Source organism: Chionomys nivalis, chromosome 23 (assembly GCF_950005125.1).
Source record: "Chionomys nivalis chromosome 23, mChiNiv1.1, whole genome shotgun sequence".
In the NCBI taxonomy this organism is placed as follows: Eukaryota; Metazoa; Chordata; class Mammalia; order Rodentia; family Cricetidae; genus Chionomys; species Chionomys nivalis.
Genome location: NC_080108.1, coordinates 10,295,032 through 10,321,224, shown reverse-complemented (window position 1 = coordinate 10,321,224; position 26,193 = coordinate 10,295,032). Strand labels below are relative to the sequence as shown.

The following is a 26,193-nucleotide window of genomic DNA, read 5'->3' as shown; positions in this document are numbered from 1 at the left end:
AACTCACTAAAGCAAACTTTCAAAATGCCTTTAAGTTAACTCCCATTTGGCTCTTCTTACACGTTTCTCTTCCAATCACTGACCTTACTTGCTGAATTTTATCCAAGATCTTACGTGCTTCAAGCCGTCTCCCTGACTGCAAGAGGCAAATCAGCCTGGGTCCTGGAGCAGACCATATCTAAAACCAATGGCTTTAGTACCCAAGAGCCAAAAATTAAAACATCCATATTTCTCCCTCAAATCCTCTTCCACCTTTTTTTCCCCCTTCTTGGCTTGACTTTATAATGCTAAAGCTTCAAGAAGAGAGAGCCAAGGGTCTGATATGATCACTAATTCACCTCGTTCTTTTGAGTGGCTCAACTCCCAGCGATTATGATATATTTTCAGTGGCTACCATACAAGCAATACAAGCCAGAGGGCAGGGACGGCCTTGCGGGGAAAGGGCTGGAGTGATGGACAAAGTGCAGGCCTTCTTGACTGTTCTTTAGGCTTTGAAATTTGATAAGGACTAAAATTCAACATTGTTCATCATTCCGTTTATGAAAGCAGAAAATCCAAAGTCATGGAGAGGGTGCGTAGGGAGGGAGAAAACAGGAAAAATGCATAGAGAAAAAGTAGGAAGGCATATTTTAAAAGTCAGCCATGATTACCTATGGGAAAATAAGTATTATGAGATGGGAGGGAGAGGTAAAGGCAGACTCCTGAATTACATGTCGTTCTCCAGTTTTTTCTTTTACATTGAAGATGTATTTTTATAGTGTATGAGTAATGAAACATGATTAAGATAAAACAAAAAGCACTGAAAAAAGAATATAGAATTCTACATAAGAACCAAAAGCTAGCCAAGAAAAGCCAAATTAAAAATAGCAAGTCTAAAGTGGTATTGTAAGTTCAATCTGGGGGAAAATGTGAATACACCAACTGATAGTATGCATAAAAATGAGGCTCTATTTCTGGATTAAAAGAAATTTTAAATTCTACTTTGCATGATTCCTCTGCTATTTGAATTTTTAGCTTTAACGTGCATTGATTTTCTTCTGATCAAATAATTGGATGGCTTATAGAGTATTATGAATTTATTTACTTGGTATTGCCCTCAATGGACTTTCTGGTTTAGCTCTTATCTGTCTGTCTGTCCATCCCTCCATCCTTCCCTTCCCCTCCCTCTCTCCCTCTCTCCATCCCTCCTTAACCTCCATCTCTCTGTCTCTCTCTCTCTGTTCATCTCTGTCTCTCTATCTCTGTCTCTCTCATTCTCTGTCTGTCTCTCTCTGTCTCTCTGTTTCTCTCTGTGTCTCTCTCTGTCTCTGTCTCTCTCATCTCTGTCTCTTTCTTGCTCTCTGTGTTTTGATGGGAATTGAACTCATGGCTTTGTGTTTGCTAGTCAGGTTTTCTACCACTGCAATACCTCCCCAATCCTTCCTGGCTAGTTTTGTTGGACTGATATTTAACACCAGGCTGGAGGCCTGCAGTGGTAGTCATCCCCAACTCAAATGACCGTGGGAGAGGCTCAGGCTTTCTAAGTACCCCAGCTTTTACACTTGTGTCTCCCTTATACAAGAAGTTCCTTCTGCTACATACCCCTCTTTCCTTTCCCTAATACAACTTGTGTTCATCCCTTAACTCAGCCTAGCCATTAGTTTTCAATACCTCCCGAGGTGCAATTTCCACTTTGTTCCTGAAGCATTTACACAGTGAAGAATTGCCACAGTGAATTGGAATTTGTGGGTCTCCAATTAAAGTGTTTATTTCTTCAGCCTTTTCTAATAAAAGAGTTTTAAGTCTAGTGAGCCCCAGATATGGCTATCGTCAGAATCACCAGAAGACTGATAGGGAGAGGCACAGACAAGGCGTTGTGCTTTCTCCACTCTTTACCGTCTGTCTGCCTCCCAGAGAGCAAGAGGGTCCCTTGCCCTGAACCCTTCCCTTTCTCCCACATCTAGAGTAGGATCACTCACACTGTACATATCCAGTAGATACTTGCTGGATGAGCAAGGAATGAATGACTGCCCGGAGTGTCTTAATAATCCTGCGTTCACCAGGTTAATTCCTAGTATGCTTTCAAGATTAATTTCAAAGTCTTCGAACCCATCCTGGTTCATTTTTCTGGATCCCCAAGCCAGACACTTTTGTGCCTATATGTGCCATGTGTTTTATGGTATGCTTACATTTTAACTCCATGGTCTTCTTTCTTGCACCTGAGAACTCAATGGCACAGATGGGCTGTCTTTTAATCTTAGATAACATAATGTCTTGTGAGGAACTACATTTATCATTTTGTCTGTGCTTAAGGAGGGTTGGGGGGGGGTATAATTAGTGAGGCACAAAAGTGGGAATCCTGGGAATTGGAGTTTGCTGTCTTATTCCAGGTTTTCTAATTTCCACTTGTGAGAAAGAACCTTTGGCTTTTAAAGGTCAACAAAGAAATCCTTCCAGGAGAGTGGTGGCCCTGGTGACCACCTAAGAAGCCCCTTTAGCTGAGGGCATGAAAGGGCCTGCTGTCTGAGAGAGGAATGAAAACAACACCTTCGTATTTTTATGGTTGAAACGAAAAGGAGGCTGGTCTTGGTTTGGCAGTCTGGGAAGAGCCAGCACCTGAGCTAGTTAGCGTGAGGTTTGACGGTGTCTGAAGGAGAATGCCCACATGCGATGCAAAGGAGTGGCACTAAATGCTATAGACAGTGAGATGTCGTGAAAGACATTCTCTTCTAGGCATGGCATCGAGAGACAGGCCTCTCGTGATGCTACTTCCACACTGTGGGCTGATCTGGCAGCACCATCAGAAAGAAGAGCCCAAGTTTCAATAGCACTGTAAGGCATCATTCAGTAGTAGTGGGTGCATGGATACAGGACTTAGTTTGAAGTGAAAGCCAAAGGGACCACCTAATTGGATACTGTTCTCACAAGGGGGTCCCCAGAATACCTAGAGGAAAAAGGGGGTCCTCATGAAAGTGCCACCATGTTCACCACTAATATGAGGAGATTAAATGTATGATCATCGTTATATCTCAAATCTGAAAAGTCTACACTAAATCTTCTCTGGTTTCTGCTGCACTGCTTGGTACCTTGTGGAGATTGTTATGCTCTTAATAAAATATAGGTCAGAGAGTGATGTCCATGAAGTTATGAATGTACTTTCCATAAATTGAGATGGGGATCCTTTTAGGATTTGTTAGATTGCTCAGGCGGTACATTAAATGGTCGCTTGGGTACAGAGACTGTATTTTATGGTACGTTGTGGGTACGCAGAGCCAGTTTTCCCGGCCCCCACTGCACTGTGATTAAAGATGAGGTCAGGTTGGCCTTGTCATGTCTGCGTTACTGTGCTGTAGGCTTCCACCCCCTCTCATGACAGGACTGGCTTTGATGGGGCTCCCTGTGCAGGTTTGCGCTCACACCCCACGGCTGCTCATATGTTCCACGCATCCATGCTTCCCTGTCCACTGTGCCTCCATGTTCTCACCGTAGCTCGACCAGTCTGCTAACTTCTGCCTTTGGGGCCTCCAGAGTGCTTTATTCCTCTAATAGTGCCAATTAGAAGACTTCACGTCTTACTTGAGTTTCTCTAGTTTCATTTCCTGTCTCTCTAGGAAGATCTAGTTCTTCCCTGTTCATAGCCCTGCAGTTTCTGTGAGATCACCACATAAAAGCCAAATGTCCTATGGGACCACACTCCCAAAGTCCGAGTCTGAGTAACGCTACCTGTGAGTGGCTAGCAGGGGAGCCCTTCTGCTCCAGACCTAGCCCAGTCTCGTTGGGTTTTATGGCATTTTATCCAGTGAGATCTTGAAATCGGAACTGTAGTTTTCTTTGTCAGAGAGCATTCACTTCTGAAATATCTCCTGAGAAGTCGTTTAAACAGGAAGCCCAAGCATTTCTAGGAAAATAAATAGCATGCCGTAGACCACACACACACATGCACACACACACACACACACACACACACACACAAACACGCACACTTAAAACATTTCTCAAGGCTTAGAAAGCTGCAAAGGTGCAGCTCTGATTGCAATAAAGATGATTTTTAAATATCCTTATGTAGACAAGTTTAGCTCTCTGGAAATGCATCTGTCCAACTTCCATGCCAGAAGCGTGTGGCTCTGTAAAAGCAGAAAACCTGTTCCATGTAGGTCGCTGCTTCAAGCCAAGGAGTGTTCGGCTTCAAGATGAAGAAAGCTTCTATACCTTACAAAAATCACTTGAAGGTCTGACCTTAAGACATACAAGACACTACGTCTACTCCAGCCTTTAAAATAACCCTTGGGCCATTTTTGACAGAGTTCAAGATCTAAATCGTAATCGGACTATCTGTCCCAGCAGCCTGAGATTTCCCAAGGTTATCACTTATGAAAGAGAGTCTAGCCTGAAGATCCAGGCAGAAGAAAATGGCTACCCTTTTCTAGGGACCACAGCCCTTTCCCCTGCCACATAAATATGGAACTAATTTTGATTTCTTTTTCTTAAACCATAGATATCTGGCTTGTCAACAATAATTCAACAAGAGTTTTCTGAAGGTTAAAGAGTTAGAGTTAGCCAAATTGTGAAATGGAGGTTCTTTGGGGATTCAAATTCTGTAGTCAGAGGTCATGCAGAATTAAACAAATTTGGAGTGTAGATTTTAGTGGGTTTAGATTGCAGAGAGTGTCAACTTAGATAAATTGGAACAAAAAAAGTGTAGATTTGCAAAATACATTCCTGAACAGACTTAAATTTCATAATTAAAAACAGCTACCAGATGCTATATGTTTGTTCCCATTTATATTGGTCACTAATTGGCCACTCGTCCAAACAATAAAAAATGGATTTTTATCAATCATTTAAAATTACCAATATTGAATGTCATTAAATTAAATTGTGTGCATATGTGTATGTGTGGAGGTCAGAGGGCATTGTTCAGGAGTTGGTTCTGGCTTTCCATCTTGTTGAGGCAGGGTCTTCCTGGTTCCTGCAGCTTTACTCTGGGCTAGCCGGCCAATGACCTTCAGTCTGTTTCTTCTGCCTCTGTGTTCCATCTCACTGCAGGAGTGCTGAGATTACAGATGCAAGCCATTATATTTGGACTTTTTCAAAGGTTCTAGGGCTATTAGGGTTGCACTACAAGTATTTTTAACCAATAAGACATTGCCCTGGCCCCATTTACAACTTTGAAACAGAAGCAGATATATAGTAGAACAAGGAAACACAGAGGAGTTTCTGCTTTTTTTTTTTTTAAATAAAAACCTCTCAGTTCTATTAATTCAAGTTTTGATTGCCAAACATTGAGCACAGCCTTATAGTATACAGCAAGATGAATTCTTGCTCCTGGCCATGTATAGGCAGAGGCTTCTGTCCCGCCTGGTCCCGTAATAATCACTCAAAAACTATATTATTTGAAACACTGCTTGGTTAATAGCTTAAGCGTATTTCTGCCAAACTCTAATATCCTAAACTAACACATCTCCATTAATCTGTGCATCACCACAAGGTCATGGCCTACCGGTAAAGTTTTGGTGGGCTCCAATCCAGGCGTCTGTCCCTGGCGGCTACATGGCTTCTCCATGACTCTGCTTCTTTCTCCCAAAATTCAGTTTAGTTTTCCCACCTAGCTCTTTTCTGCTACACCACTGGCCAAAAAAAAAAAAAGCTTTATTCATTAACCAATAAAAGGAAAACATAGACAGAAGGACTTCCCACACTATCCATGGGTAGATATGTGGGGAGGAGGTGGCAGGAATCTGTTTTCCAAAATACTGAAGTAAGAAGGCTGCTGTCACGTGGTATTAGAGATGTGGTTCCTATGATATGAAACCCACAGCAGAAAGTGCCTAATTCTGTTCGGAAGGCTTCATAAAATTGAGTTGGACCTTGAGAGGTGAAGAGAAAGTCACCAAAAGACAGGGGTAGGAACTATTTCTCTGGCGCTCACTCTATGAGATTGATGAAGTTTTACATGGGTGGAGACTGGACATTGTTCAATACTATATTGCTGGAGCTTGGCCAATCCTCACTACACATCAAGAGTTTAAAGAGGCTTGTTGGCCAATAGATTGAAAAGCTCCAGAGAGAAACATCTGTGCAATAGCAAAACGAAGAACACGGTGTGTTTTTCCCTCTAAACTGGAGATTATACCATCAGGACCATTAGCTCCCGGAAAGGGAAGCGATGAGTCCTAAGAGAACTGAAGAAGAAAAGCATTACAGAAGAAACACATTGGCCTCCTAGTCTCAGCCCTGCTGTTAACCAGCTGAAAGGCTTTGAATAAATGTTTAGCTTATAGTGCTTTTGTTTTTCTCATTTGTAGAACACCCTTTGGTACATTAGTACAAGAAGAGTGGGGGACATTTAATAAGAAGTGGAAAGAACATGGCACGAACCTTTCCCAAATTCCAGTTTAATACATGCATTCCAGTTTTAAGATAGCACACTGTGTACATACTGATGATTTCCTCACCAAAATTATAGTCTTTGAAGAAGCTGATTAATAGATGTTCAAAAACAAGAGCCAGTTCACTTGCATCAGAAGCTGGCATGAAATAAGAAAGCAAAGCAGGAAGCTTTGGTTCTTCCCATCACAGAGATGTGGACACGTGCATATGTGACTGGAGTCTTCTAGTTCTCTCTCGTCCTGTCAGAAATGGAGAACGATGGGAATGGAAACTGCCAGGGAGGGCAGTGCCAAGAGGTATAGCAGCTGCAGAGGTTTTACTGGAAAACTAATGCAGTCATTTAAAACCCAGTTTGGGGACAGCCTACAGAATGGGAAAAGATCTTCACTAAACCCACATCAGACAGAGGTCTGATCTCCAAAATATACAAAGAACTCAAGAAATTGGTCACCAAAAGAACACATAATCCAATTTAAAACATTGGAGTGCAGACCTAAACAGAGAACTCTCAACAGAGGAATCTAAAATGGCCAAAAGACACTTAAGGAAATGTTCAACATCCTTAGTCATCAGAGGAATGCAAATCACAACAACTCTGAGATTCTATCTTACAGCTGTAAGAATGGCCAAGATCAAAAACCCTGATGACAACTTATGCTGGAGAGGTTGTGGGGAAAAGAGAACACTTCTGCATTGCTGGTGAGAATACAAGCTGGTACAATCCCTTTGGATGTTAGTGTGGCGATTTCTCAGAAAATTAGGAAATAACCTCCCTCAAGACCCACTAATACCACTTTTGGGTATATATCCAAAGGATGCTCAATCGCGCCAAAGGACACGGGCTCAACCATGTTAATAGCAGCTTTGTTTCTCATAGCCAGAACCTGGGAACAACCTAAATACCCCTCCACCAAAGAATGGAGAAAGAAAATGGGGTACATTTACACAATGGAGTACTACACAGCAGAAAAAAATGACATCTTGACTTTTACAGGAAAATGGATGGAGCTAGAAAACATTATTTTGAGTGAGGTAACCCAGACACAGAAAGACAATTATCACATGTATTCGCTCAGCCGGGCGGTGGTGGCGCACGCCTTTAATCCCAGCACTTGGGAGGCAGAGGCAGGCGGATCTCTGTGAGTTCGAGACCAGCCTGGTCTACAAGAGCTAGTGCCAGGAAAGGCTCCAAAACCACAGAGAAACCCTGTCTCAAAAAACCAAAAAAAAAAAAAATAAATAAAAAAAAAATAAAATAAACATGTATTCGCTCATAGGTGGTTTTTTAAATAAAAGCAAAGAAAACCAGCGTACAAACCACAATCCCAGAGAACCTAGACAACAATGAGGACACTAAGAGAGACTTACATAGATCTAATCTACATGAGAAGTAGAAAAAGACAAGATCTCCCGAGTAAATTGGGAGCATGGGGACCTTGGGGGAGGTTTGAAGTGGGGAGTGGAGAGGCAGGGAGGGGAGCAGCAAAAAAATGTAGAGCTCAATAAAAATCAATAAAAAATACATAAAACCCAGGTTTGGGCTATGGATATTTTTGGAAGTATAGGGACCAATATAGATCTTTTCTCAGAATACTCCTTTGAAATGTATAAAGAAGAACACTTTGGATAATAAAAGAAAATGGTTCTGTAGTTGTGAAAATAATACAAGCTTTGTAATATCATAACAGCTGTAAATGATAAAATACCTGACAGCTAACTGATGATATTTTTAAAGACACCTGTCATAATTGTAGCGTGAATTGACCCGTGAACTTCACTGGCCATAATGTCAACAGACACTGGCTGTGCTTCTGTGATTTGTTGTAATAAGAGCGGTGGGGCTGTGTCCCCAGCACCCGGCCGCCCGCATGGCTAGCTTATGCCCGAAATAATTATATGGAAACTGTATTCTTTTATAATATTGTTTGGCCCATTAGCTCCAGCCTCTTATGGGCTAGCTCTTACATATTGATCTAACCCATTTTTAATATTTTGTATAGCATCATGAGCTGGCTTACCAGGAAAGATCTTAACCTGTGTCTGTCTGGAGTGGGAGAATCATGGCGACTCACTGACTCGGCTTCTTTCTCCCAGCATTCTGTTCTGTTTACTCCGCCCACCTAAGGGTTGGCCTATCAAATGGGCCTAGGCAGTTTCTTTATTAATTAACCAATGAAAGTAACAGATTAATACAAGACCCACCTTCATCATTTCACCTTTTTCTGTTTAAACAAAAAAGAAAGGCTTTTATTTTAATATAGTAAGATTATATATAGCAAAACAGTTATCAAGCAAGAATTATAGTTATAATATTTATATTTATTTTATCTTTTATCATAACTAAGGAAAACTATAACTATAACTAACCATTTTTTAATTCCATCAAAGACTTCAGAAGGATATAATATTATCTAAGCAAACAAGAGATCCAAAATTCTAGAAATGACAGAGACATCTCACTGCCTGGACAGTCACCCAAAGTTCTATTGTACTGTTAGGGCATCCATCTTTAGCCTTTAGGCCCATAGTATCCAGCAGACATTTTTATCAAGCAGGAAATTTTAAAGACAGTTTAGTCATTTTTTGTTGTGTCCTGTAGAATGTCTTGTAGACTCTTTTATGAGTCAGGAACCCCGAAAAACCATCTCACCTTTAGGCAAGTTTAGCAGTCCTCTTTTTGTGGGTTCTCTGTGTCCAGTTTATGCAACAGTCCAGGCAAGAGCAGTTTCTTGCCCAAATGGCTATCAAACTCCTTAAGGAGCCTCTTTAATGCCCATCTTTCTCTTGAAGTAGCTGGTGTTGCCAGAAGCAGACATGTCTCATTTTCATGAAAAGCCCTAAATTATTAAAACATTTAAAATGTCATATTCTGTAGTCTTTGAAAGATATAAAGAATGTTTATACAATTGAAATATATCTTTATATATCTAGAAAATCTAATTAACATGACTACAAGCTTTATTATTATCGATGATTATCCATTAGCAACCTATATTTTTTAATTATACATTACATTTTTACAATCACAATACCTTAATCAAGATCAGAAATACATATACATATAACAAAATTGACCTTAAAATCCATACCAATGTATGTTGGGTGCCAAAATGTAACGACGTAAATGAATACAGACAGATTATAAAAATATATACAGCTTTAATGAGGAAATAGACTTACAGGACCACAGGTTCCTGCGGAGAACAGGAAAGCAGAGAAAAGGGATGCTGGGATCACGCCCGGCAGATTTATCAGTAAACATTAGCCCGAGGCGAACACGCCCCCAATGGGTGGGACTTATCCCTACAGTGATTATGGCCTTTGACCAAATGGTCAAAATATTCTCTCAGTTAGAAGCCAGAGAAAAAGAAACTGCTGGTGGGAGTGAAGTTGTGGTGAATTGACACCCAAAAGATTAGCAAAGAGTTTCTCTGGGTGTGTCCAGGTATTTCCAGACACAGGTAGACTCTGAGGATTTGGAGTTGATCTGTGGATCAATCCTGTGAGGGACTGCTAATATGAAAGCATTACTATGAGGTGGAAAGGCAGGAAGTAGGGGTGCTATTTGGCAGTTAAAGAGTTTGTTCTTAAGGCTACATTTTGTGTTTTCCAGTATACACCTCTCCTCCTCCCTTCCCCCTCCCTACTTCCTCTCTGCCATGAGGCAAGACCCTCTGCTGCCTGGTATTTCTTCCACCATGATGTGGGCCCGAGAATGTGGAGACAAGACCATGAAACCACGAGCAAAATAAAACCTTCCTCCTTTAGTTGCTTATATCAGGCATTCTGTCCCAGGGAAGAGAAAGGAGGGATCAATAACACTGAATATCTAATTATCCAATTTTGTATAAGAAAACAAATATTTTTAAAATGTGATGGAATTTCATGGTGAGCTTTAATTCTTTACATAAGCAAATACTGTTAGCGTGAAGTGCAATCAGGGTTCCCTGCCCTGTGGGAAGTCCAAGGACCACCCACCTCCGTCCAGGTCTAGTAAGGTGAGCATCCAAACTGCCTAGGCTCCCACCAAGCCAGTACGTGCAGTAGGATCAAAAACCCATTGCCATTGTTCTTGAGTTCTCAGTAGTCCTCATTGTCCGCTGTGTTCAGTGAGTCTGGTTTTATCCCATGCTTTTTCAGACCCAGGCCAGCTGGCCTTGGTGAGTTCCCGATGGAACATCCCCATTGTCTCAGTGTGTGGGTGCATCCCTCGCGGTCCTGAGTTCCTTGCTCGTGCTCTCTCTCCTTCTGCTCCTGATTTGGACCTTGAGATTTCAGTCTGGTGCTCCAATGTGGGTCTCTGTCTCTGTCTCCTTTCTTCGCCTGATGAAGGTTAATATTTAGGAGGATGCCTATATGTTTTTCTTTGGGTTCACCTTCTTATTTAGCTTCTCTAGGATCACGAATTATAGGCTCAATGTTCTTTATTTATGGTTAGAAACCAAATATGAGTGAGTACATCCCATGTTCCTCTTTTTGGGTCTGGCTCACCTCACTCAGGATAGTGTTTTCTATTTCCGTCCATTTGCATGCAAAATTCAAGAAGTCATTGTTTTTTACTGCTGAGTAGTACTCTAATACGTATATATTCCATACTTTCTTCATCCATTCTTCCATTGAAGGGCATCTAGGTTGTTTCCAGGTTCTGGCTATTACAAACAATGCTGCTATGAACATAGTTGAGCATATACTTTTTTTGTATGATAGGGTATCTCTTGGGTATATTCCCAAGAGTGGTATTGCTTTGAGTTTTTTAATTGAATTGGGATAACAAAAAGACCATTTATCTTTTTTGTTTATAAAGAGCAGCAGAAACAACAATTTTATACTATTGAAAATGTACTATACCATTAGGCCAATTTTATTCTTTTTCTTGGGACATTTTTCTCGAAATAGTTCATCTTTTTTCAGATGGCTTGTTTGTCCAGGGGTCTTTAGATTCCTTAGTTGGATGCTTTCATCCTCCTGGAATGACAAAAACAATACCCGGACCAACCCTAACTTTGGTGAGTTCCTTTTCTGTCAGATTATATCTTTGTTAAGACAAAACGTTTTGTGGCAACAGAAAAAGCATATCTTTCAGTAATAAAAATTATTATTTATTTATTTTTCATACCTGATCAAGTGAAAGGCATTTGTTCATCTTATAGAAGGCTCTCCTGTCTGAATCTAAACTTTGTCAATCTTGATGGTATCCATAGCTCTTCTTCTCCTGTGGAAACAAAAGCAAAACCTCTTCCCCAATGTAACACATATCCTGGTTTCCATTGAGATTAACACATCTTTAAAATATATAGGATGATTTAATTCAGCATTTTTTTCCTATTTTCAATGTCTCTGTATATCTGTTTTTCCTTTTTAGTTAGCATTTAAAAATTTAAAGTTAGTAAAGCACTCTGTAATGTATCTCTGGGGGATTTATTTACCCCTTTCTGTTTATTAAGCATACCTTTTAACGGGCGATTATATCTTTCTATAAATACTATAACTGCTTGTCTTGTAGGGTCGTGTGGTATACCTGTAATATGCTTTATGCTATAATATGAGGAAAATATTATGCTTCATTTTACTAGAGACATATGCTAAGTCATTGTCAATCTTAATTTGTACAGATACCCTCAAAATGACCTTCACTTCTAATAAATGTGTAATTGCAGAATCAGCCTTTTCAGAACTTAAAACAGTGGCCCATTGAAATTCTGAATATGTATCTATGGTATAGCACACATACTTTAATTTTCCACATTTTCCAAAAATAAAACACATTCATTTGCCAAATTTCATTTCTTTGAGTACATTTTGGGTTACTTTCTTTAGGTAATGGACCTTGATTATACAAAGAACAAGTAGGACATTGCCATATAATTTCCTTGGCCTGTTGCCAAGTGATAGAGAAAAATCTTTCTTCAAATCTTTGCTCATAACATGGTGTTTCTTATGAAATTCTGAATTTCTAGTACATTTCCAACCAACAGCTGATCAATTTCTTCATTACCTTGTCTTAGAGGGCCTGGTAGACTTGTATGGGGTGTGATATGTTTATATATCACATTTATTATATTATATTATTATATACAAGGGATGATTTCTATTTTTCATTATTTATTTTATTATAAGCTAATACTAATGAGGAACACCCTGGCCTGTGCTTGTTTCTAGCCACGATGGAATGCTGATTTATACTAAAAAAATAAGAGAAGCAACGATGAATTAGAAGTAGATTCTGCCTTCAATGAGCTCCTCCCTTTTGGCTCTAATTCTATACTAAGACTTTCAGAAATGTCCCTGAGTTACTCTGTCTCCTTAGGACACCGATGGCCTCTGATATGTTTCTTCCACACATCCACTCTTATCTACTTTCTACTCCTTTTGTACTTTTCCTCTCAAAGAATAATCATAAATCATCAAAGTAATATAGATAATGGGTATGCTATAAAAGTATAGCTAAACACTGTCAGGTTGTTTGAGAGTAATTTTGGCAACTCTTGAAGGCTTGCTGTGAAGAAATTATCAGAGGCTGGGGAAAAAGGAATCTTGGTCACCTAGTAAAGTTTGGCAACATTGTTGCCTGTTAAAATGTGGAGAACAGAAACTCTGTTTGATGCACGGCTGCATTTGGTTAAAGAAGTTTCTAGGTAGAATATTGAAAGTATCAACTGGTTTTAAAATACCAAACATGTTTAGATAGGAAGCGAAGTGCTACAAAGGAGCTTTGCAAAATTCTTAAGAATTTGAGGCAAATATCAAGAATCCAAGCACTTCCATTTTAAAAACAGACAAGACAACATCTGTTTTTCATCCCGTGTGTCTCTATATGGTAAAATGTTCTGAAATCAAAGCTTTCTTTAAGGAAAAGTTCAAATCCAGGTAGAGCTATATGGATCTTTGGATTCTTTGTTAAGGCTCTAGAGGTTTAGAGATTTTCTCCTCCTGGGTCCTTTCAAGGCTGGACAGAGGGTTTCCATTCTCCACCCAGCTCTTGGTTCAAGATAGAAGTGTTTGTTTCAGGGACTTTAGAGTATGTGGTTTTTTTTTTCTTTCTTTTTTGTCTTTTTGACCATAGAAGGAGCTTCCAAATTTTAAAGAGACTTGCATTGACAGAATCACTGGCTGCTTGATCTGAAAGAGAATATTTCTCTCAGTAATCATCTTTTAATGTTTCTATGGGGAAATGTGTATTTAATCTTTTTAAGAGTGTCTCTTGTGTCAGGCTGGTTTGGCATTTATTATATAGCCTGGGAGGACGATCTGTCCTTGAGCTTCTGGTCCTCATGACCCTCCTCCTGAACACTGGGGTTGCAGGTGTACATTACCACATCCAGTTTGTGTGATGCTGGGGGTGGAACCCAAGGCCTCGTGCATGATGAGCCTAGCACTCCATCACCTGAGCCACAGCTTCCTGCATTTACATCTTAAAAGCAGAAAATGTTACTTTAAATAAAGTGAGGAGGGGGGACGTGAAGCTATGTTGAAACAAATACTGTGCTATATGTAACTATTCTGAAAACTTTGTTTATTGTCAACAAAGTATAGGTGGACATTGAATATTGTAGCGATAAAGAAGTACCAAGGTCTGCTTAGTGTAAGCCATGATTTGTATCATTCTTTTGTCTGAATACATGTCTATAATGGCTTTATACAAATCTGAACAAATTTATCATTGATAAATATGAACTTTGCATCTCATCTTATGGGCATTCCCGTTCTTTTCCATTGACGCCTACAAAGGTGGAATATTGCAAGAAACCACCGTTTTCAACTCATGTCTTCAAGTCTTTGAATCCTACCAAAATAGTAAGAATATCCCTTTCCTCTATTTATTGTGTATCTTATTCGAAGAAATTCTGTTTCACCTTGCCGATGAAGTCCAAGGCCTGAGGTGGTCCTTTCCTCCCCTTGTCCTCCTTTCCTCACTTTTTTTTGAAAGAGAAACAATGAAGGCCAAAGAAAGTATCAGTCAAACACTGTCATAATCTCCCCTAAAATAACAAATGATCCATGCAGAGAAAATGTTTACATTGATCTTAATGGCAGTGTAATGAGAAGCCTGCTTTGAAAACCAGTGTGAGACTATCAGGGTTCTCAATCTGTGGGTCATGACCCTTTTGGGGGGTCAAATAACCCCTTCATAGGGGTTGCCTCAGACTACTGGAAAACACAGTTATTTGTATTATGATTCATAGCAGTAGTAAAATTATAGTTATGAAGTAGCAATGAAAGTAAGTGTTTGGTTGGAGGTCACCACAACATGAGGAACTATATTAAGTAAAGAGTTGCAACATTAGGAAGGTTGAGAACCACTGAATATATATATATATATATATATATATATATATATATATATATATATTCTTAGAGCCTATATATTATAAATGTAAAGTACTGCAAACAAATTTTGTCCAAGTTTTTTATTATAAATTCATAAATTGTCAATGTTCTATTTATGTGAAGAGGCACCATGAACCATGACCTGATGTGAGATTTCCGTCTTTATGCTGGGATTTTTTTTTTTATTGGGCGGCAACAGGGAAGGAGCCTCTTTCATCAGCAGGAGTATTCACAGGTTCTTCAGCCACTCCAGGCTTGGGCCCTGAGGGTCCTGGGGGTGGCTGGGCACATCGGGCATGTTCCCATTATCTCGTACAGGGACTGGGTAGTTGTAGGGTGTTGCCTGGTTGATCATGGAAGCATACTTGGTGTAGGGGTTGATTATGGGCATAATTATAGTGAGGCTCCAGACTGAGAAGGACACCACCAGCACCGGCTCCTTCGCCCAGGCATTCTTGAGGAAAGTGATGATTCTTGCGGCCATCTTGGTTTTGGACTATGCTGGGATTTTTATGGCTCCCTGTGGTAATACAAACCATAGATATCAATATAGACCACAACTGCAACAGGACCGTGGAACTAGCCATGGCCCTTTGCAGCAAGTTGGACCTGGATGTCACCATGGCCTCCGTGGCAGCTCAGGTCACCCAGATCAGTATGGTCCCAGCAACAGCACTGCCCTTGGACATCAACATGGTCTCAGGTGGCTGTCCAGACCCTGGACTTCTGCATGGCCCTTGGTGGTAACAGGAGCTGTGATATCATCTCAGACATGACCCTAGGCAGCACCTCAGGCCTGGATGATGGTCCCGGGTGACAGTATGGGCCACTCAGATCAGCATGTCCCTTAGACACCAACAAGGCCACAGGTTGTGACCCAGCCCCCGGCATCTGTGTGGATAGCTTGTTATTTATATTTAATATTTTACTTCAAATACTTGAAGAAGAAGGGAGGCTTATGTATAATTCACTTTATTTTTCTCATTTAAAGCTTTTCAGCATTTTTCTTGAAGACCTTCAGGTTTTTAGGAATAGATTATTGACGTTAGTAAGGGAGGCTTGCATTTCTATTCCTGTAATTGCTAGGGCAAGTTTATACTGTGTGTTTCTCACCCACTTCCTTTCTGAGCTGGAGAGCTTTGTAAATACTGTGATTCGTCGGCTCCATGCTAGTATCCATGGGAGGGGGATGATAACTTGAACAGCAGATCTTCAGGAAGTTCTTGGACTTTGAACAGGATGTGGTAGCAATTGGGTATTTTCAGTTGTCTCTCTTGGGAAGTACAATGAGTCCAGATCTTTGGGTAGCCAGAGGCACAGCACAATGGCTGGTGCTATTAATTATCCTGGTATCTGCCATTCTGTGCAGTGATACAGCCATCAGATGTTAGCTGCCATTTACTCAAGTTGATGTCCCGTTACTCAGTTAGGTGACTCATTTGTACTGGTCTACGGTAAAGTTTCTTTCTCTTTTCCTTTTTGGAAAAGGCAAGGTCCTAGGCTGGTCTCAGATTCACTCTGTAGTTCAGGCTGGCCTTGAACTCCAGACCCTCCCGCTTAGCCTCCACACACTGCCAGATACAGCCTGAGAAGTTTGCTGTCTTTCCCCCTCTCTCTGGCCATTTTGGTTAGCAAGTGGATGTCGTGTTATCGAAGTGGTCATTTTATAATCACTGTAGCAATCAAAGGTGACAGCTTGCACTGTACCCTGAGAAGAGTCTGTGATGTTCAATAACATATACAATTTATATATAGTCAGGCATCCTTCAGACAGCTCACACCTATCTTACCTGTGTGTTGTCTAATGTCTAGAATACTACTTTTTCGACAGCAGGAACACATCTTTTCCACATACTCTTCAGGGTATCAAACAGGGCTTGGGAAATTTTATTAGTTTAGTAAATATTATGGAAGGAACTGGATGGAGATGAGGGACCAACCCAGAGGTAATACATTAGAAGCCCAAAGAAAGGAGGCTATTATACGCAAAGAAACGGACACTAAGGAGCTAAATGACAGGTGGTTTGTAAGGGTTATCAGTCTTAGGTCAAGTTCTCAGGCCACGCAGGAGTACTGTCTGCACCGTTGCTATCTCTGCTGTGTGCCACTTGGGTAATGAGGATTTGTCAAGGACCCTGTTGGTAGGACTGCTTAGTCATTAGGGTCTGGCAAGGCCTCACTACTGCCTTTCTGAATATGGTATGCATCTGAACACAGCCAAATGAGCATTTTCAAGGCTTTCCAGGCAAAACAGCACTTAGGCTTCGGTGGTTGAGCAAGTAGCGAGAACCTTGAGGTTCTGTTGCAACCGCAGGCAGCCTTAGGTGAACACCTGGGAGAACCGGCACAACAGTGGAGCAAGCTTCTCCAGGCTAGTCCAATGGCGAACTTTTCTCCTCCATCTCCCAGCAAAGATACTGAATCCTTTTGTTCCATTACCCTCTTCCCTACTTGGCCGGCCTTTGAAAGGTCGCCCGCTGAGACAGCCGGGCTCTCGCTAGCGCGTCCCCGAGCCGCACTAGCTAGGGAAGGCTGAAGGCGCTCACTTCCTCGGCGCGTCCACCCACCTGCGGGAGCGCGCACGCACCGCCCCTCCCCGCCTCCGCCGTGCGCGCCCCGCCCCCTCGCGCTGCCATACGCGGACTGGCCAACATCCGAGGACTCCGGCCCTGAGTAACCCCCTCGCGTGACCTTTCCGCACCCCGCACACCTCGGCCAGCTCTGCTCCGGTCCCGCCGTTGTGTGTCTGCCGCCCCCCGCCGAACCCCGCGATCCCCTGACCAAGCGCAGTCACCCCCGCCGCTCGTCATGGCGGCCCTCAGCAAGTCCATCCCTCATAACTGCTACGAGATCGGCCACACTTGGCACCCCTCCTGCCGGGTCTCCTTCCTGCAGATCACTTGGGGCGCCCTGGAGGAGTCCCTCAAGATCTACGCGCCCCTGTACCTGGTGAGCAGGGTCAGCGTGTGTGCAGGACGGGCCTCCCCGGGAGCATTGCTCGTGGGGCAGCTTTAGGGGTGGTGGGAGGCCGGGGCGGGGGACGGGGGACGGAGAGTCCTCGGCGGAAGGAGGGGGAGGGGACCCCGAGGGTGAGCTGTCACCGGACGCCTGTTGCTAGGATGGGGATGTGCCCCTAACTGGCAGGGTCGGAGTGCAGGACACTTGAGGACCTAGATCCAGGGACTTTGTGATAGGTATTGGAGCATACTTAGTCAATGCATACCCAAGTTTCTCCTCAGCTCCCTTTACCTCTTCTTTGCGCCCCTTCCTCCTATGAAAAAGGGTATGCCCCCGTGGTCACAGATCTTGACTCAGTTTGAGATGACAGAGCTGTGGCTTGAGGGTTTTTGCTCTTTCGCAAGTTTGCAGAGTAGACTCCTGGTTTGAGATTTTGTGCGGTGATTTCGGAGTCATTGAAGGTGTTAGGAGATCTGACTTATGTCGTCGAGGTCATTTTCTTACACAGGTTTGTATGCAGGGAAATTTATAGAGAGTATCTGGAAACCCACCTGTAACACTGAGAACTGGGAAAGATGTGTTCTCGTAAAGAGCGCTCCTGTTTCCTTCAGTCACCATCACATCCTTGGCATTAAAGAGCGATTATTTGATCACTGAAGGTCATTGTCATTTCTTTTTTATCTGTTGAAGTCTGTGCACTAAGAAGGTAGACACCCTATTTTGCATGTTTACTAGAAGTTTATTCAATATCCAATGGATGATACACTTTTTGTTGAAGTAATAATTTGGATCAATGGCATCCTTGACAGTATGATTATGCCTGTAACTTATAGAGAAGTCTAATTAGTAACTATTGACAGAACACAGCAAGGGATAGTAACTGCCTCTGAGAGTGTAAAAGCCAACTTCCAGAGGTGCTTCCCCACCTTTGTGTTTCAAGAAAATCCCAGGGGTCATGTTAGAATGGCGTTTCCAATTCAGTAGGTCTCGATGGGGCCTGGAGAGTAAATTTCTGATAAACTGTAAAGGAGTGTTGATACTGGGGACTGCCCCCTTCAGTAGGAAGGATCTGGAGGCCTGTAATAGAGTCTTATTTACGTAAGTCTATAGCTTCATGTACATTTTTCCCTCATACTGCTACTATTGGCTCTTCTATATGAATTGTGGAAGCCTATAATTTGTATTTATTACTATGTTATTATCATTTGGTGTTGCTGGGGTTCTTAGCCTGTTGTCTTGTACTGTCAAGACAAGAGTTCTACTGTTGAACTCTGGCCCAGTTTTTTTTTTTAAACATCTACAAGTTCTTTGGGCTCTTGATCATCTGCACAAAATAACTGTTTCTAGGCCGTGGGGGGTAGCTTAGTGGTTGAGCCTTTGCTTAGCATGTGCCAGGTCCTGTGTTCTGACTGCTTGTCCTGTTCGACCACCTCTCATCCTTGACAAAACAAAGCAAAGCAAAACTAATCCAGGTAATGTGTTTCTAGATTGTCATGAGCTCAGCGATTAGGAACTAGGTGGGAAGAAGGTCGACACTATCCGATTTCTCCTGAGATCGACAGGATCATATATTCATTCATTCATTTAACGAGTATTTGTGGAATGTCTGTGTTGTATCTACAGCATAGGCAATTCATCGATCCTGTTCTGTGTTAGCATAGTTTAGGGAAGCAGCTGGGGCAGAGATTCTCCGACTCTAGGAGATAGGATCAGTGGGGATCAAGAATGACTTGTTTTGCTATTGCATTTTCAGATATGCTAAATACTGCTTCAGAACAAATTTCCTATCTCATGTGGCCTTGTCATTTTTTACAATTGTGTATTTCAAATTGTTGCTTATTGGTGGTTGTGAAATGAAATTAGTGAGAACTGACTAGTATTTTAAGTGAAACAGAGATTAGAAAATGTTAGCCCATCGCAGGCACTAAGGCTAAGGAGTGGAATTTTAGTCACACTGTACTTTTTGTAGGAGTTCTGTAGTTGATCTGGATTTGATCCCTTCTGTCAGTTACCCTCTCACTTTATGAATATTTGGTTTTTATGTTTGTGGGTGTGAGAATTGAGGTAGAATAATGCACTGGTGATCTTCCATACATTTTGTATGTTGTTGTTATTATTATTATTTAAGGTAAGGATTTTTGACCTTGATCTTTGGATTCTCCAGCCTCTCCCTCTCAGGTCCTGGGATTACAGGTGTGCACCTCCATGCATTGTTTATACGGTGCTCCTGTCAAACTCAGCCTTATGCATACTAGGTAGGCACTCTACCCACTGAGTTCTATCCCTAGCTCCTAATGTGTCTTGAATATGTGTATTTTTCTTTCTCTCCTTCTTCAGTGGCTCTTGCTGCCAGTTAGAGTTGGTGGAGTTTGACTTTGGCCTTGAAAATAAAGTTGGACCTTGATTCGTGAATGTATGGGGTGCACATCCACAGAGGGAGCTAATAGTGTGACTGGGGGGAGATCCAAGAGTTTTGTAAGAGGAAGAATGTGTTCAATGTGTACAGCAGAAGGTTTGTATGTAGTTAGGCACTGTAGTTCCTGTTGAACATGCTGTGTTTGCGTCCTCATTCATTTCATCCTGCGCAGCTGTGACGCCATCTGAAGACCACCCCCACTTCATGAATAAGAAAACAGAAAACAAGAGAGATTCATCTTGCTTCATAAGATTTTAGGGCAGTAGATAAAAGGGCAGGGTTACGGCCTTGTTATGTGCTCCGGTATCTGACCAAAGGTCAGGCCAAAGGAACAATTTGTTTTTATTTTATTTTACCTTTTTGCCAAGGAGGTTACAGGAATACATGCTGCTTAAGGACGAGGAGTCCTGTGGCAGTTACTAGTTGGAGTTGGAAGGGTTAGGAGTTGTCCTTTCGACTGATGGTTCAGAGCATTATATGCCCATGGAATCCCACCTGAGTGTGCCTCACTAGCAGAGGGATCGAAGGAAAGTTAGATTGCCTCTGTTTCTGGCTTGCTAACAGATTGTTTGTTTGGACTTAGAGAAGAATGGCAGTAGGAATAGTAGCTGACATAGTAAGCCCTAATGCAGTGGATTTGCTGTTGAAGTGTGTCCTCATGATGGCAGGATCTCCTGTTACAGCAGGTAGCTTTTATTCAGAACCAGTGCTGTTTGGAAGTTCTGAATGAGTGCATGTGTGAATGAATGGACTTTAGAATAGTCCAGGAGTAGGCTGGTATTTGGTATACTTGCCAGAGAAAATGAAAGGGCAGTTTTAGAGGCATCTCACTGGAAGAGTAAACAGGGCATGGGAACAGAGGATTTGGAGACAACACGAGGACCTGCTAATATTTATAGGATTATAAATCATATTCTGGAACCTGTAAAATGAGCCTTACATTATTTCCCTTTCATTTGAAATATGAGTTTATCTAATGGATTCCGTAAATTCCTCATATTATTTTCTTGTTCTGTGCATTTGCCCTCATGCTTCTTCTACTTCCTGCTTAAGATATTTTGAAATGTAGACTCACCAGTTTTATTCTGATGAACAATTTGTAATTCATTTATAAAGAAATATAAAATGCCAATTTTGATTTGGTGATTAATAACAGTGGATTAATTGATAAAGAGAACGAAATGTTTCAGGAAGTTATTAGCTAATCATTTCATAGAGTTCTGTGAAATCATACACAGTTCCCTATCATGAGAACTAGATCATGTTAAATCCCTTCACCTAACAATCCTGAAGTGATTTAAACCCCTAGTATTTCCCACGATTCACAAAGAATGGTTGTTAGTAAGAATTGTTATTCTTTATGTAAATATACATTGTCACAGATGAATTTATCTTAGAAAGTATGGAGCCCCTAAAGACAGACTCACACTGAAAAGATGAGAGTCAACGTAGCTGGGAATGAAATTTTGATCCGCATCTGTTTTATTCGTAACTTCAAACACACACACATATACACTTGTGTGTCTTAGCCTACTTTGTGATAATGACATCTTCAAAATCTCCTGACACCAAACCAACCCTGCCTTTTATTGAAACAGCCTGCCTGCAGAGAGCTTTATTCTATTGTTCTCATTCCTCATCTTTAAATTTTTTACTCCTTTTTTTCTTTTTTGTTAACATTCACAGATATGGGTTGAGGTTTTAGTGTCTTGGGAGTAGGATTGCGCTGCTGCAGATACAATCACTTTACTGTTTTCTTTGCTGTTTGTATCTGTGGGCTGAAGAAAAGACGGTATATTCTGTATTCTTTGTTTATTTTTGTTTGGATAATATATCTAGAGAAGAGTGGGCTATTCAAGTTACCTAGTATTCTTGTATCAGGACATATCTAACTTTTCATGGCCTATTATTATTATCATTATCATCATCATCATATTCAAAATGGAAACACCAACTCCCAACATTAAATGCCCACATCTTTACAATTTTATGTCCTGGTGAATTGTTCCCTTTATCAATATGTAGTGGCCTTTGCCTCTTCTGATTAGTGCTGGCTTGAAGACTAGATCCTTAGGTATCAGAATCAGCTATACCAGCTTGGGTTTGGTTTATAGTGACATCATAGATTGATCCACACTTTGACTCTCAGTCTGTGGCTGTCCTTTCCAGGAGGTATTTCTCAGAGGCAACAGGTTGTGCTACCATTATTATTATTATTATTATTATTATTATTATTATTATTATTATCATCATCATCATCATCATCATCATCATCATCATTATTATTAACCCTGTCAACTGGTCTATAATTCTTTACTGGGGAGTTGAAGCCATTTACATTTAAAGTTACCACTGGGAAAGTTTTGCTGACCCATATACTTTTGTTGGTTACTTTTGTGATTTGTTGGATTATTTGTTCTTTTCTTTGTCTTGCTGGTATTATGGACTTGCTGTTTTACTGTGTTGGACATAATGGGTTCTTTCCTTGCTTTCATGAAATTTGTCCTCATATCTTTGTTAATTTGAAGAAGTAGTTTTGTTGGTGGTTATTTACTTTGAGGGCCTGAAATACGTTGACCTGTCCTTTCCTGGCTTTTAGGGTTAGTAGTGGGGGATTTGATGTTCTCTGATTTGCATGCCTTTGTGTGTTAGCTGCTGTTCTTTGCTTGCAGCTTCAATGGTGTTTCCCTGTCCTGTCCACTTGCTGTTGATAATCTATTGTGGAGGGCTCTTCTCTTGCCATGTGTGTTTAGCATGTTGGTGTCTATTGTTTGTTTAGATTTTGGAAATATTGTGATAACCGTGGAGTAGATTTGGTATGCTGTTGGTTTTTATTACTCTCTTACCTTTTAGGATTCTTAGGTTTAGCATGTTGGTTTTATGTCAGAGTTCTTGGTTATTGTTATTGATAGTTGTATTATTGATACTTTGTTGAGTTTATTAGTGATGCTACTTATTGTTTTAATGATTCATTGAATTTTACATTTCCAAAATTTGTATGTCCTTTAAAAATTTCAATTTACTTTGTCATTTGGCTGATTTTTCTTTCATTCATATTGCTGACTTTCTCAACCACTTTTCTGACTTTCTCTTCTATATTGCTTGCTTTCTTCCTTTCGAAGTACTCAGTTGATTGCTTCATTCTTTTGCCATCTTGTTTTCTGTTTGAGGCCACTTTTCATTTTTTACCAGCAAATATTTGAGAATGTCACTGGCCTTTTTCTTTCTTTGGTATCTTTGAAAGCAGTGAATGAGAAACTGTGACCTTGTTGGGGAATGCTGTGCTCTTCTGTTCTCATGCCTGCAGTCCTGTGTTATTTGTGTGCTTGCTGGTTTGGGCATCTCTTCATGTTTCATGTGAGGGTCTTCTTAACATGCAGACTACACCTGTGAGTTCAGTCCTCGATGCTATTGAGAGAGGAGAAGGGCACCTGTTGCAGAAGCAGTAACTCCAAGTCATACAAGATACAGAAACAGACTTGAACTCAAAGCACACTAACACATCACCAGTTACCATAAACAGAAAACGGTGGGCGATGCAGTTAAAAAGTATTTGGGGTAAATGTGGAAATAGTGAGTGGGTCAGGTGAATTCAGGGAGCAAGGAGTGGGGGAGATGAAGGGAAATAGAGATTTAGTAAGCGAGAAGTAAGAGAAGAGATTATTGTGAAGAAAAGGAAAAGAGCAAAAGATTAGGAAAAAATAAAAGGGGAAAAAGCTTTCCTAATAATTATGAGAATATTCATAACCAATTTTAAGTCAATGATAGAAGGGGTATAAAAACATAAGCATTAAAGCTAAAATCATAATAATAAAACACCTCAAATCTCATCAGAATAAGCCAAATTTCAAAATATTATTAAATGCATAGTAGAAAAAGGTAAAACAGTTCCACCACAAGAAGAATTTAAACAGAGACTGCTCTTTTGTTCCTGGCCGCCCAGACCCAAATAATCACACAGAAACTATGTTAATTACAGCACTGTTTGGCCAATGTCTCAGGCGTATTTCTAGCTAGCTCTTACATCTTAAATTAACCCATTTCTATCAATCTGTGTATCACTACAAGGCTGTGGCCTACCAGTAGGCATCTTTCTCCTTTGGCAGTTACATGATGTCCCTTTGACTCCGCCTACTCTCTCTATTTATCTCTGTTCATATTTCCTGCCTGGTTGTACTCTGCTAAGTCATTGACCAAAACAGCTTTATTCATCAACCAATAAAAGCAATACATATAGAGAAGGACATCCCACATCAAAGAAAAGAAAGAGAAATTGTCTAATAATTGAAAAATATTATATATATTTATATATAATATATATTATAAAAAGTTATATAGTTTTATGAAGGAGAATAAAAGATAATAGCATAAAAGCTGTCTAAAAAGTGTGCTAACCTTATATTGGGGAAAAAGGGGGGTGCACATGGGACCAAAAACAAAAGCTGTCTTGTTTATTGGAGAGGGTTCCTTCTGGATCCTTCAGTGTTGAGGACTGTCGAGTGTAGTCAGGGGCAGGCTTGTATCAGTGGAACTTGTAGGTCTTAACTGATGTGACTTAGGCTGGTGTTTGAGCCTGTTTGGAGAAGCCACCAGTAGTACTCTTCCCTTTGTCCACCAGGAACTTCTGCTGGCCACGCTCAGCCTTGCTGTCTGTGAACTGAGCGGGTTCTTCCAGCCTGCGGAGACTCTTGAGCACGGCCAGTGTTCTAGGTAGGATTGTCTGGCATTGTGTGGGGAATCAGGGAGGAAAGCATCACATTGAGATCTGTACTGGCTGTCCTGTCTGCGTGCCTGCAAAACTTGCTATGCATTGATCATCCTGTTGGGCCTTCCATTTTCTCCAGTTCCACAGCTGTGAGCCACACAACAGTTAGCTTGAACCAGAGGTTGATAGTATCAGACTTCTGTCTCAGGCTTTTATATTCAAGAGCAATGGTTCTCAACCTGTGAGTCATGACCCCTTTAGGATGTGCATATCAGCTATCCGACATCTTGGATGTTTACATTACAGTTCTTAACAATAGCAAAATTACAATTCTGAAGTAGTAACTAAATGATTTTATGGTTGGGGGTCACCACACCATGAGGAACTGAATTGAAGGGTCACAGCATTAGGAAGGTTGAGAACTACTGTTCTAGAGTAGCTCTAGAGTATGCTGAGCAGATGTTTCAGGCCTTAAGCTTGAGGCTAACTTTTCCCATACAGTCCACCACCTGGGCCAGTCCTGCGTCTGCCAGCACTTTCTGGCTTGTCAGCATCCAGCCCTCTTGCTGTCCACACCTGTCTCCCCAGGCTTCCCTCACTGGGCGTGGTAGGTTAAGTTCAGCATTCCTGGATTGGTCCTGTTCTCAGGGTGCCGGGGTAAGTCAGTTTTAAACTGTTGATTCCCTCCCAGATGGCGCCTGGTCACATGTCCCTGACCTGGGGGACCGCCTGCTTCTCTTCTGCAGTCATAGTCATCCCACCAAGACTGGGTTTATGGTGTGCTTCCTGTGGGTTCGCCCTGTCTCTGGAGCTGCATGGGTTTCCTTTTGGATGGGGTTGTGCTTCGGCCTCTCCCACGACCGGAGCTGAATTCAGGCTGCTGCTTTCCAGTCCGCGCCTTTCTTTCTCTCCGTATTTTTCAACTGACTCATTCAATTTGGGAGTTTTTGGAGCTCTTTCTTCTCTTTCTGAAACAGTTTGTTCCTTTTCTTTTTTTCTTGTTTTGACAATTCTCCTTCACTGGCTCACACATAGGTGGCCACTATTACTCATTTTACCCAAAGTCTTATACTATTCTTTGTAATAGTCATCTTTGTATTTTTACAATTTGTGAAAAGATTGATGCTCACTTAAAAGTTCATGTGTAATATTTAATACTCCTATGTATTTTATCACTTATACTAACAAAATATATAAAAATAGACTTTTAGAAATTATGTCTTAGGGCTGGAGAGATTGCTCAGCGGTTACGAGCTGCTGCAGAGGACTCAAGCTCAGATCCCAGCATCCACATCCGGTGGTTCATAAGCACTTGTAACTCCAGCCCCAGGAGATCCAGTGCCTTCTTCCGGCCTTCTCAGGCGCTGCACTTGTGTACATAACCGCACACAGACACATGCATACACGTGATTTCAAA

At 41.2% G+C, this 26,193-nt stretch overlaps 2 protein-coding genes across 3 annotated transcripts in view; one reads left to right on the top strand and one right to left on the bottom strand.

The window, feature by feature from the left end:
- The window catches only part of Tmem135 (transmembrane protein 135), a 220,711-nt gene that overhangs the window by 41,976 nt on the left and 152,542 nt on the right, over positions 1-26,193 (top strand). The window contains exon 1 of one of the 2 annotated variants that reach the window (XM_057756486.1): positions 17,321-17,646. The exons of the other annotated variant lie outside the window; for it this stretch is intronic. Coding sequence (XP_057612469.1) covers positions 17,506-17,646 — 141 coding nt within the window. The 5' untranslated portion in view covers positions 17,321-17,505. Of the gene's footprint in view, positions 1-17,320; positions 17,647-26,193 lie in introns of those variants that run through there. 2 annotated transcript variants of the gene reach the window in all.
- LOC130865434 (NADH dehydrogenase [ubiquinone] 1 alpha subcomplex subunit 3-like) lies at positions 14,906-15,181 on the bottom strand. Its single transcript, XM_057756488.1, has one exon. The coding sequence runs from the start codon at positions 15,179-15,181 to the stop codon at positions 14,927-14,929; it is 255 nt and encodes an 84-aa protein (XP_057612471.1). The 3' UTR covers positions 14,906-14,926.